The 13,768-nt window shown below is 39.0% G+C and overlaps 1 protein-coding gene across 1 annotated transcript in view; it reads right to left on the bottom strand.

Moving 5' to 3' along the window:
* Positions 1–13,768, bottom strand: part of CDH12 (cadherin 12) — a 206,578-nt gene that overhangs the window by 39,100 nt on the left and 153,710 nt on the right. Inside the window, exon 6 of the mRNA XM_073329466.1 lies at positions 1,680–1,933. Coding sequence (XP_073185567.1) covers positions 1,680–1,933 — 254 coding nt within the window. The remainder of the gene's footprint in view (positions 1–1,679; positions 1,934–13,768) is intronic.

The raw sequence follows: 13,768 nt of genomic DNA, 5'->3' as shown, positions 1-13,768 counted from the left end.
TGAATGAGAAACTTCTCAGAAACATGAGTAAGGGGCTCGCTATCTGGCCCTAAGAGAGAGTCCAACTTTCAAGATAACCCTGGTTTTGATGGGACTACTTTTGTAAGCTCACTGCTAGGGGATGGGGTTCACAATCTGGCCCTTTGTTAGGGGCGGCGGGGGAGGGAGAGGCGGGAATGTAATCTATGTCCCCCAGTCTATATGAAACTACACCATCTTGTGGTGGAAAGGAATGCAGGATGGGCAGGCACAAGAGCTACCTGTGGGAATGCAATCACCCTTCCCATTGCTATGTCAGCTGTCTTACATCCTGAACTCCAGCAATATTTGCATTCTAGTCCTGGGCGCCTCTGAAAACACTGGCATTTTTGTTGAACTGTGTTGTTGTTTTGGAGATGTACTTGGCAATGGTTACTAAGGACAATTGCAAGATTAACAATTTATTTTCACATGTTAAATGTAATCTCCACCAACATGTGCACTCAAGTGTCTAGAGTAGAGTAAATTTTTTTAACGTATTAGCTACATGAGGTATTTTAGGAGAATCTAATTTCATGCAATTATTAATGTGCCTTTTCTAAATCAGAACCATTAATTCTGTTTACATAAAATATATGTATCATTAGCATCAGACTTTTTTTCTGGAAGTCCGAGGCAGTTTTAGAAAGAGTGAGACTTGTAACACTTTATAGTGAAGTTCCATTTTTTTCATAAAGGTTTAATAAATTATTCCTGTTATAGACATGAATACCATGCATAATAAATGGTTGTGAGCACATCATTAGAAGGAGGTAACGATAGATTGTTATATGCAGCCTATTTACCTTTTTGACACTAATAATCTATAACAATTTATTAATCATTTATTACTCTTTATAAACTATTTATGAATGGAACCTTAATATAAAGAGTGACAAAAAGACTATTTCTTGGAAAAGGTGCAGCACTGATATCCCTCAATTTATGCATAATATAAGTGTGGTATGTCCAAAGCATTGCCAATTCCCCGACCCTGCCTTTCCACATTTGCTCCCAATGTACTTCTAAACAGTTTTTGATGGACTCCCTCTGGGTATGACAAAAGTCTGCATATCTATTCAGTACCCAGAACCTCTGCTGAGGTCAAGTGTGTTAGTTAATGCCAACTAGTATGGTGCTTTTTGTGATATGGACTCCTGTTATCTAGTATCTACTATATATCGATTGACTCATTTCATGTATGCCACCCAATGCAGCATGTACTTTTTTGATAATTACTTTCAGCAACAATTACCTGTGATTTTGACTTTCATGTGAAATGGTTCATATATCATTACCACTCTCCTGATTCATTCAGTCTCATTCTCAGCACAAATTTAGAAAATAAGAACATAAGAACGACCATACTGGGTCAGAACAATGTTTCATCTAGCCCAGGATCCTGACTTCTGACAGTGGCTAGTGCCAGATGCTATGAACAGAACAGTGCAATTGCTAAGTGATCCATCCCTTGTCATCCAGTCCCAGCTTCTGGCAGGCAGAAGCTTATGGAAACCCAGAGCATGGGGCTGCGTCATGGACCATCTCATCTAATAATCATTGATGAACCTATCCTCTGCAAACTTTACAGAATTCTCTTTTTGAACTTTTCTGAGTTTAATTTATATGAAAGGTATGTAAGAAGGAAAATGTTTCCTTACCTAACAGAGCTGCTGCCAACATCAAGATCCTGTGCAGTTACAGCACCTATTATGGTCCCAACAGGAGTATCCTCATAAACCTCCATGGTGTACATAGGCTTGCTGAAAACTGGAGGTTCAGCCACATCCAACACATTGATCTTCACAGTGGCTGTATCTTTGAATGGACCCACAGAGTGGAATCGATGATCAAGATGCACATTGGAGGCCTCTACTTTAAAGGTATATGCCTTTTTTGTTTCAAAGTCTAACGGCTGTGGTAAGGACAGACAAAAAACATCATCAGATCTGGCAAAATAGCTTTGTAAAAGTCTCTGCAGACTGTACAGTTTAACCTACTACTGATGTATCAGAGATTGGCAAACTTAATTCCCATGTGTTCTCAGCAGATTAGAGATCCGTCCAAATAGTTGGATTATATTATTTATTATTAGCATTATGGTGGCTTCCAACTAAGCCCAAGTTCACACAGGAAAGTTGGGGTAGAGCTGGGAATTGAACCAGAATCTTCTGTATGCCACTCTAGTATTTTAAACCCAAGCCCCATTTTTCCTTTCACCACAAAGATCTACAGAAAGAACAATTATTGTGGAAATGGGTCCAAACCAAAATCCTGCTGTGTAGAGATGGGTGCAAACCAAACTTTAGTGTTTGGCTTGGAATCTCAACCCAGACCTGAATTCTTCTTTTTATTCTGAAAAAAAGCCAGGAACACCCAACAAACCTGAAGAATTTGAGTAGCGGATGTAGTCAAAATCCAGATTTTAATTTTGCAAATTGGCAACAGCTCTAACCTATAGTGGACTGAATGCAACATGGCAGTTTGGGTACAGTAAGCTATAGTTGCTTGACAGAGCTACATACTAAAACGGGACTACTTTGATTTGAATTTATTTCATTATAAAATAATCTAGTGTTCTTGGTTTTAGTAGAGTGACCACGGATATCTCTTCTGTGCATTATTGCAGTGATATTCTGTGCATTATTGTACTCATATCTAGTCAGAAAGATACAGAAGCTTTACTATCAATACAGAATTTGGCGGGATTGCCTCTCAAGCTTCTAGCATTTTACTGAAACAGTCTTTTCCTGATGTTTAGATAATACTGGCATCTAGTGGCTTTTAGTTATAATAGCCAAATTAGAAAATTTCAGTTTAGAGGGATATGGTATTTGAAGAAAAACACTAGGTTACAACTGTAGGATTGAAGTAAGAATTGTTTCTTTATTTCATTTCCATCATCATAACCATCACTACATTGTCTCCCAATCAGTTTTCATTTCTAGCATGGGTTTAAATGAGTCTGCCATTTTCTGCCCTTGTCACAACAAGACTATAATTGGCCAGAGGCTGGGCTGGCATAAATAGGAGTAGTTCCGTTAAAGTTAATGGAGTTATGCTAATTTACACCAGCTAAACACATTGCATAATGGTTTTAAATCCTTGTGAAAGTCTCTATATTTTAAACATACTATATGGGCAAGCTTTTCAAAGCTGGGGACTTAATGATAAGTCTATATATGGCATGTAAATAATCAAACTTGAAAACTCTGACTATGGTATGCTGCTCATATCAAACTGGGCTGTCTTCATTCAGGAAAAAATGCCATAGGAGTCAGTGTGAATGTCGCCTGGTTAAGGACTGCAGAATTGGCCTGACAGGGACCACTTGTAAAGCATGGGCCTAAAATAAATATTCAGAAGTTTTACTTTCGTTCCCCTCCAGTGCCACCTCAACAACCCCATATTCCAGGTTGAATGAAACATTTTTCTCAAACCCAAATGAAACATTTACATTTCATTTTGAGCATTTTATATAATGTCTCTAACTTTTTAAAATAAATTTGAAAGAAAATTGAAAACAAAAATTGTTTTGAACCAAAAAATCAAAAGTTTTTTTTATTTTTATAAAATGTCAAAATGAATGTCTTGATCAAGATATTTTTTTATTACTCCAATGAGTTAGCAACAGCAATGTGAATTTGCAAAAATGTTTGTGTTACTGAATCTGCATTTTTCACCTAGCTCTAGGCAGGAATAGTGTTGGGACCCAAAGAAGTTATTTGTGTTGCAGATGGCCCTATCTGACTGGATGTCTGCTTCACCTTTTATCTGTGGCATAGTGAGTCTGTACTATGGACTGCCCAGAAACATAAACTGTACTGAGTTGAAAGAGTCAAAATAATACATTTTATAGTACTAATAAATACACTAGTGATGAATGCACCATTTCAGACAAAATACAAATGGCCCAAATGGTAGCATCTTCCACTATCTAATCATGGAAACACTGCATTTCAAAGACTGCCTGCCAAATAAATGTAAATAGGATTTATATAGGCCAAAGTATGTCTGCAGATGCCAACTGACTCAGATTTTAGGTTTTGTTTTTGTTTTTTTTGTTTTTTGTTTTTTTGTAAATATCATTTTGGACAAGAAAGAAACAAGTGCAATAAGGTGTGGAAGCTTTTAAGCATCATTAGTTGTTCCCTGGCCTCATTCCTCCTCATCTAGCTTCTTACATACCCAAAGTGCTCTCAGAAAACTCTAGAACGGGCATTGGAAAGATTTGCTTTACAACCTGTAGCTCTATGTAAATGAGATTGCTTGCAGACCTCAACCATGCAGATAATTAGTGCAAGTCTTACTATACACCTCAAATCCTGACATCCAGTTGACGTATTGGGCGTCTGTCAGAAAAGTTGATGGCTGAATATCCTCGAGTTGCCTAGTTCCCAGACTAGATTTCTATAAACTTTTCAAGTTTTATAAGGTCTGGAATGTAGTTCCTTGGTATTGTTTTTGTGGTTGCTTCTCACATCACAAAAGAAGGTGTATATAGTGCCCTACTCCTGACAGTCAACTGTAGTTTGTTAAGGTATTCTAGCTGCCAAAAAAATTTCACATCTGTGCTGCCACCTGGTGTCTGATCTATGTAACTAAACCCTATTACGCACATAAAGTTCTTAGTGTTAGTAAACTAGTAACTTTGATGTTAAAGGGCTCCGAGCACAGCAGAATTTGCATTTGATAAATATTTAGTTCCTCAGCTAGTTTTTCCTAAAAGATTCCCCAGTCAAATCTCTATTTCTAATGTGATGATTAAAATGCTTTAAAATTCATGAAAGAAGTTAATAGAGACAAAAAATGAGGTTTTATTAAAAAGCCAGGGTCTATGGAAGTTTTGCTAAAAATCTGTAGAGTTGAATATGTAATGAGCTCCTTTCTACAGTTTTTTTTTAAACCTATTGAAAATTCTTATCTGTACCATAGACGTCTATTAACTTCAAACAGACCGTTACAAAAAACCTGCCATAAAGAAAGGCAATCATTTTGCTTCATTTCATAGGATTTTTCCCATAAGGGAATGACAGTTCTGCTAGCACCAATGTGGCTATTTTTTCAACCATGTAGCTGTAGAGTTATTATGGGAGCATTTTGTAATGATCTCCTGTCAGTCTCATAACAAAGGAGTTTGGCTCTCTTGGCAGGCCCTGTCTTTCTTCTCTCTGTTTCGGCTATTAGCTACTGTATACAGACTCTTAGTAAAGCACTATCAGTGTATGCAGAGCTGTGTATAGCAATATCACTTTGTAAATACTAAAATAAAATAACACATAATGACAAACCACACTATTTAGCTTCATAGGAGGTACCAGGAACTGGTTTAATTAGTGTGAACAGGAAAGCACATCAACCCCTCTGATTTGAAAGTAGAGGTATTTTGAAATATTACTGCTTCCCTTACCCCACATGGAAGTGAAGGAATACTGACAAATAATACTTTAATGTAAACTGTGTAAGGAAAATGCAACAGAGATTTTTTCCTCCCCAACTAGAAGGTTGTCCAAAATTCTAAAAAAAGAAAAGGAGTACTTGTGGCACCTTAGAGACTAACCAATTTATTTGAGCATGAGCTTTCGTGAGCTACAGCTCACTTCATCGGTGAAGTGAGCTGTAGCTCATGAAAGCTCATGCTCAAATAAATTGGTTAGTCTCTAAGGTGCCACAAGTACTCCTTTTCTTTTTGCGAATACAGACTAACACGGCTGTTACTCTGAAACCAAAATTCTAAAGTTGCAAAACATGCTTACTGAGTTGTCTTGATAAGGATGACATAGGTGGGAAAATAACTGTATGTATTCATCTCATTCTCAGAATGAGAAAAATAAGAGCTCACAAAAAGTGCTGAACAGGCAGCCTCATGACCTCCAATATTTATCCATAGAACAAGTACAGCATGACACAGGCAGAACAAGCTTCCCCCAAACTGCCACATCCATATTTCACAGTTCTGTCATGGATGGGATGGTGGGCCAAGGTTTGAATGAACATAAAATGTGATCTGTTGAGTCTGCCAACAAGGAAGTCAATGCGCTCTCATTGGGATGATGTGTTTTTGTAATGTCTCAACAACTGATCCACAAAAATGGGCTGAGACCACCAACTTTAACACAGACTTCCAAAATATCTGTCGGATGTTAACTGTTTTTTTTTTCTTTGTTTTCTTTTGTTTCAGTAACTACTGACTTGCACTGGATTTGAAATAGTAAAAATAAAAATAAAAGTGATAGGGCATGCTGGTCTGTTAAGGAAGATTCCAGCTCCAGCACTGTCCTACGTTTCTGATGAGTGTGCAGAACGAGCAGTATGCTAGGAGCTCTCGTCCAAGGGACAGCTAGGAAATGTTAGCAGTTACCTCCAGGACTGATGAAAAGGAACAAGATGTACATATGAGCTCCATTCCCTCACAACAGGGAGAGAAGAAGCAGCAGAAGGAGTTCTTGGTCTTGGGTGGCAGCTTTAGAAGGATCTGAAGCCACATGGCCAGGGTAAAGCAGCCTGGAGATGGTTTGCTTTCAGTCACCCACAGGAAGCCAGGAACAGGAAGGGGTTGGGGCTTATTGTTTATGATGCACTTTTGTGGTTTTGATCTTTTTGCTAAGACCTCAGAAAATGTCAAGGACTTTAGACAGAGGTGAAGGAAGTGACCTTGAGCAGAAGAAACAGTTTAATATCTGGACTAGATGCCAGCTTCCTTTTAGGGACTTCCAGATGGAATTGGACAGAAGCTCTGCTTCACTCAGTTCACCAAGGTGGACACAGATGCTCAGTATTTGAAAGCCTGTGGCCCGGGCAAAGAATGAGACAGGAAAGGGGTTGATTTTGTTCTTTGATATATTTGGACTGTCATTATTCCAGAAAGGTGTGGCCTAGTTAAAATGGAGTGTTAATCCAACTTCCCAGTGAGAGCAAGTGAGGAAATGGTTGCATTCCCATGACTATAAGGTAAGATCTTGTGACAATGTGGCACATCAATGTTTGTTTTTGCATGCAATGTGATAAGAATGTAGTTAATCAGCCTTGTAATAATGAATTACGAGCAAAATTTATACAGAGGGTATACAGTAACAACTAGAATGTTTAAAGTGAACTGGTGGTAATAGATGTCTAACCAAAGGATAAATTTCCCACTCATCTATACGGAACTCAAAAAATGTTACTAGCCCATACAAACTCCTGCAGTAAGAGTTTCAATTCTTGAACTGCTACCAAACCCAACCCCCCCGCTTCCTCCCCAACCAACCAACCAAAAAAACCTGGCAACACTGGCTGATTTGGTCTTTGGAGACTCAAGAGCTCCACTTCCTGTTTTTGATCACTTCATTAGCTTTGTATCTTTTTGATGACCACCATCATCTTTCTGACAGCATTCTTTGCTTTATTGTGGGTATCTACCTATGCCAAAGGCTTGGCATGTCTACTCCTCCTTGTTAAAATATGAAGTCTCCCCATATTACACACACATGGACAATCCTCTCTTACAACTGACTGTCTGTGCTGTGCTGAGTATCAGTGTCTGCAAAAACCCTTGACATTCCCTTGGGTCACATTAGTTTACAGGTTTTAGCTCTCTTGTAATATATCCTGGGACATGTACACGTGTCCTGTTATTAACAGGCAGCACAGCTTATTGGTTAATGAAGCCTTTTGCTTTTTTGTTACTGTGAGAATTTTTAAAAAGGGAAATACACCTTTGAAGTGCAGGGAAGTAGTGTATTCCAGAAATGGCCTTACAGTAATCATATTATCTGTGCTAGCGAAATAATGGCTGATTTGGTAGTTCAGAATTTCTGGTTGTTTTATAATCACTTTTTTTTTTAATGCCCATTTTTTTGTCGATGGTCTTGTTTCATATACTCAGTGGTATGTGATGCTTACTGGAAGAAGTTTTAGATACTCTGGGAGCTCAGGTGCAAATTCCATAGGTCTGACTCAATATTCATCCTTCTGAGGTAAATAAACGTAGTGCTGTACAGCTTGGTTCTTTCAAGTGTCTCTTGATACTTGCTGTGGTGATTAAGGATCCCCTATCAGTTCTGGTAAGATTAGGGGTTTGTCTTGATGTCACAGGGAAATATATATTAGAGAGACAAGATGGCTGAGTTAACATTTTTTTATTCGGCCAACTTCTGTTCATGGACCTTGGTCCTCCAGGCTGGGGGTTAGGCACAGGGCTAACAACCCTCTCCCGTAAAAAAACAAATATGTTACGGGAACAGCAACAGAGAAATCTACCATTACTGTGTGTGATGGCCTTCAGGAGTCAATGACCCGTATGACTGCCAGTGGTGAAAGACGAAAGGAAGCTACTGGCAGGAAGACTGAAGTGCTCAACACCAAGACAAAAACCAAACTTGTTTTTTGTAATGTACGGACAATGTATGAAACAGAGAAGCTAGCTCAGGTCACAGCAGAGATGAGACGCTACAGCTTACACATCCTGGGTGTCCGTGAGATGGATGGGATCAGGAAGATTAACAACTGCCTTGGGAGAAACTTTGCTGTATTCTGGATGAGATGATGGACAACACCATAAGGGTTTTTGAAGAAGGAATCTTTTGAAGAAGGAAGTAGAGCATTTCCTGCTTGAATGGAAGTCCATCAGCAGAAGACTTATGAGAGCCAGACTGAAAGGGAAACATAATAACACCCTGATTCAGTGCTCTGCTCCAACAAATGACAATGATAGAGAAGTAAAGGACAAATTCTAACTTACATTACAAGCGGAGTTAGAGAGAGTACCATGCCACAACCTAACTATTGTCATGGGACACCTGAATGCCAAGGTCCGTAAGGACAACACAAAGACGGAGCAATTGGAAGACATGGGTGTGGCATCATGAATGAAAACAGAGAGAGGCTTTTTGATTTCTGTAATATGAATGACCTAGTCATCCGTGGAACCCTATTTCAACATCGTGAAATTGACAAGCTGACATGATGTTCTCCAAATGGCAGAGATAAGAACCAGATTGATCATATAATGATCAATGGCAAATGGCGATGCTCACTGACAGATGTGAAAGTGAGAAAGGGTGCAGATGTTGGCAATGACCACAACCTTGTGACCTAAAACTGAGATGTGTGGTCCACCAAACAAGGGGCATAGACGTTATGACATTCACAAACTAAAGTTCCCTGAAATACAGAAAGCCTTCATTCTGCAGCTAAAGAACAGGTTTCAAGCACTTGCAAACGTTGATAAAGAGGAGGGGAATGAAGATGAGGCGATCAACAAGAAGTCAGACAAAGTAATAGCAATTTATACACAAAGCAGTGAAGCCTGTCTAGTCTACAGGCAGAAGAGAAGGAAGGAGTGGATTACACCCAGCACATGGAATGCCATAAAAACCAGACTAACCCTGAAGAAAAAAGTTTTAGACACAAAATCCCAGAAGCTGAAGGACAAATACTGTGAGCAGTATAGAAAAGTGCACCAGGAAGTCAAATGCCTTGTGAGAGCACACAGACAACATTATATTGATAATGTGGCAACACAAGCAAAGGATGCAGCTGCTCTTGGTGAACAAGAAACAGTCTACAAAATGACATGGCTTATCAGTGGTAAACAGCAGACACCAAGAAACACTCTCATCAGGGACAAACTAGGCCACCTAAATAACAGAAAAAGAACAAGAAATGCGCTGGACAGATCATTTCAAAGAATTGCTGAATGGGGAGCCACCTAAAGAGGAAACAAACATCCAGGAGTCAGAAGAAGATCTTGATATCAACACAGACACCCCAACTAAGGAAGAGATCATTCAAGCCATCAAATCCTTAAAAAATGGGAAAGCTCCTGGCAAGAATAGCTTGCAGAATGCAGAATTATTCAAGTTAAATCCTGAGTTAGCAGCATTTATCCTGGCCCCTCTATTTACATCAGTCTGGGAAAGGGAAAAAGCGCCGGATGAGTGGACCATTGGGGTTATAGTGAGGATACCAAAGAAAGGAACTCCCTGTGATTGTAATAACTGAGGTGGTATCACACTTTTATCTGTGCCAATCAAAGTATTGTGTAAGATCATAGTCCAGCATATATCAGAGGCAGTCGATAGCATTCACAGAAAACAGCAAGCTGGTTTTCAAAAACAGCATAGATGCACAGAGCAGACTTTTACTCTAAGAAACATAATAGAACAATACTTAGGATGGCAACGGAAACTCTACATACATTGCATAGACTCTGAGAAGGCTTTTGATAGCATTCACAGGACCAGCTTTTATTTCAACTTTATATGCAGTATTGATCACAGTGAGCTCAATTTTGAAGTGAAAACAGGAGTATGTCAGGATTGTGTCATGTTTGCAATCCTCTTCAGCATTGCCATTGACTGGGTAATGCAGCGTACAACAGAAGACATGTCAAGAGGCATTAAATGGACACCCTTCTCATCCCTTGAAGACCTAAACTTTGCAGATGATCTCACTCTCCTATCACATACCCAATGCCACTGTGCTGGCTGTACAACAATGTAAGTTAGGTAGACTTAATTTTGTAATGTATACTTGCCCTCAGTACATTTCCCAGACCTGAAGAAGTGCTCTGTGTAAGTTTGAAAGCTTGTCTCTCTCACCAACAGCAGTTGGTCCATAAAACATATTAACTCACCCACCTTATGTCTCTATAAAATGATAGTCACTATCTATGAAACAGACACATTTACGTGCATAGAAATGAATAATTGTATGTCTAACTACTAATATTTATGAATTGTTTAAAAAGCTGATTGATTAGGATGTTGTTTTTAAGCCATAAGGAATTCCCCCCTACACACACTTTTTAGGTTCATTGCTTTCATTTTCCTTGGAGCTATTCCTATACCAACCACACAGTGGTGCTAAATGCCAATAGAAGCCTCTGACTTGCAGAATGTAACATAATCTGTTTCTTGTTTATAGAATGATCACTGTAATAACTAAGCTTATACACCAGATCATATCTTAAAGCTAAATGGTCAGCAACGCCATTCCGAAATTTAAGATGTGCACCTATTCCATATAAAAAGCATTGGCTTACAAAATCCAGCTAGTGCCAGAGAAGCACAAAACTCCCTCTCCTTGTCAATTCACTTTGAATACTGAAGAGAAAAACCTGGCATGTGTCCTTTCCACCAGCAAATACAGCTTTTCACCCAAACAAATTTACAAAGACTTGTTCAGCAAGACATTTTTCATTTACATATAGAAATTGCACCATTTAAGAGAAAAAGCTGTATGTGGTGAAGGAGAACTTCTACCATGGCAAATTTTTCATGACAAATAAAAACAAGTTTTACAAATAGCATGACTGTGTTTTGATACAGCTCAAACTAGTGCTGAACTACAGCAGTGGCCCAGAGATGTTAATAGACTGTGATACAAGAAGCAGAGAGGGGAAAGCAAACTGGCTTTTTAAGGAGACAATAATTGTTTTGGTTAAGTGGTGGTACTGAGCAGCTGCTTCAGCAAATTGTGATTTTTTTAGTCAAATAGTTACTGGAGTCCTAAAGATGAGCCTGAATGTTAATAGGTCCCAATTTAGCAAAGTACTGAAGCATATGCCTAACTTTAAGCATTTTAAGTAGTCCTGTTGAGTCTGAGAATGTACTTTGAAGTTTTAATGTTGAGCTTCACAACAACTAGGCCCATGTGCGTAGTCCCATTGACTATATGAGTAGTGAGCGTAACACACATTGTGTCAGATCTCTAAGGGCATTGTGAATGCTCAGCACCTCTGAAAATCAGGACCTAGATCAGAATCCAGTAAAACAGTTGAGATTGTGCTTAATTTTAAGTCTCCAGGTATTCCATGGAAGTCCACTAAATAAGTGTCCTGATTTAAAATACATAAATAGATAAAGTTGCTGATAAAATTCATGAATAATTTTACAGGCTATGTGATGGTCCTTTAAAAAATATGTTCCTTAGTGTAAAGACTAACTAGTATGAAAGGCTAGTGTGTTTGCAAGGGATTTCATTGTGCATATAACAATACAGTAACTACTAGTATCCCAGATAGAGGCAATGCAGATTTGTTGCTTGGCTTGTACTGAGAATGCTCAGTAACATCTGCTGCACTCTTTCTCTCCCCCCTCCCACTATCAGCAGGTGGGAGTCTGCATAAAAAAATGCAGATGAAGAGCCTAATTGCTATATTTCATAGGAACAATGCTAAGCCAAACTTCAACATGGAATATATTAGCACCCTTTTACTGGGACAATATTCCAGTTAAAATACTCATTCCTGAACATAAATAGAGAGTGTGTCTCACTCCCTGGTCACAGCATATGTGTGCACTCCTTATAACAAACAACTAAGGGAGCAGCAAGTTTTCCGCACATCTGAAAATCATGTTGCTCTTATTTATGACCCCTCCAGTAAAGCACCTAAATCAATGCACAACTTTAAGCTTGTGAATCTTTAAGCACCCGAGCCACTGAAGTCTGAAGGGATAAATCAATGGGAATTTTACCTGAGCAAAGTCATACAAAGGGCAAAATGCAGGATCAGGGCCTATGTAAAGGCATCCTTCAATGGAGGGCCCTGCACTCTGGAATTATTCCTTTTGCATTACTTCATACTACAGATCCAGAATTCTTGATCTTCAAAGCCTATCTCTAAGTTCAGGCTCTTTCTGATGGGGAAGATTGAGAGGGGATAGGGTGTTTTTTTTTTTTTTTTTTGGTTTGTTTTTGTTTTCCTATTCAGTGCCAAAGTTCTGTTGCTTGCATTAGGTAATGTTGATTGGCCAATGTATTACAGTGGGGATGTTTTTTATTGTTGTAAATGCATTCAGAAGATAACAGGTAACAGGTTGACAATGCAAAGGATAAAATAAGTAAATACAGCAAAAATAGTGTGGAGACCAACAAATAATCAGATTGAGGATTTACCTGTGTCCATGATTTTTTTTTTATGAGACATTAACCTCTTCCTCACAAGCCAGTCTTGAAGTAAAGTTGGTTAAAATGTGGGATTTCCAGTTTGTGGGAAATTCTTTATTTTTGAAATTTGTCTTTGTTTCATATTAGAATGAATCCATTTAAAAAAAAAATTCCCATGAACCAGAAATCCCCCAACACACAATTCTGTTTTGGAAACACCAACAGATGGTGTTTCCGGAATGAAATCTGCTCCCTGGGAAGCTGAGAGCTGCTGAATGAAATTGACATTCTTGTTAATTTCACAGCTGCCCCAGACCCCTAGGCTCTGGGCTCTAATAGCTCCAAGAGCTCTGGCTAGAGCTAGGGTTCTCAGGGCGTTCAGCATCCCTGCTGTGGAGCTGGGAGCCAACCCCCAGTTACAGCTTGGGCTGCTATGACTTTCAGGAGTGATGGTAACAACATGGGAGGCCTCTCTGTCCCAGAGCCCGGGGGGAGGGGGGGGTTGAGTGGCCAGGCTCTTTGCCTTTGCAGTCTTCAAGGAAACCTTTTGTCAATTTCACTGTGGAAGTGAAATACACAAGAGCCTTACAGAAAAGCAGTCAGGGAGCCTTTCTTCTTGACACCCCTCCTCCCCCCAATAAAATAAAATAAACAGAAAATTGAAATTTGTTGGCCAAACTGAAATTCTCTCAGAGAAAAAAAAATAGTTTTGTGAAAAGGGGACATTTTTCATCAGAAAATCATTGTAAAAGAAACAAAAAATTGACCACCTCTACATGGAAGCAATTTAAGATGTTATCTACACTGGACTTTATGTATGTATGTGTTTATTTGCACTAGTGCAGTTGTATCAGTGCAAACCCTTCTGCGTATGTGT

Source organism: Lepidochelys kempii, chromosome 2 (genome assembly GCF_965140265.1).
Source record: "Lepidochelys kempii isolate rLepKem1 chromosome 2, rLepKem1.hap2, whole genome shotgun sequence".
NCBI classification, from domain to species: domain Eukaryota; kingdom Metazoa; phylum Chordata; order Testudines; family Cheloniidae; genus Lepidochelys; species Lepidochelys kempii.
The sequence above is the reverse complement of the archived record's forward strand: the minus strand, read 5'-3'. Positions and strand labels throughout refer to the sequence as shown.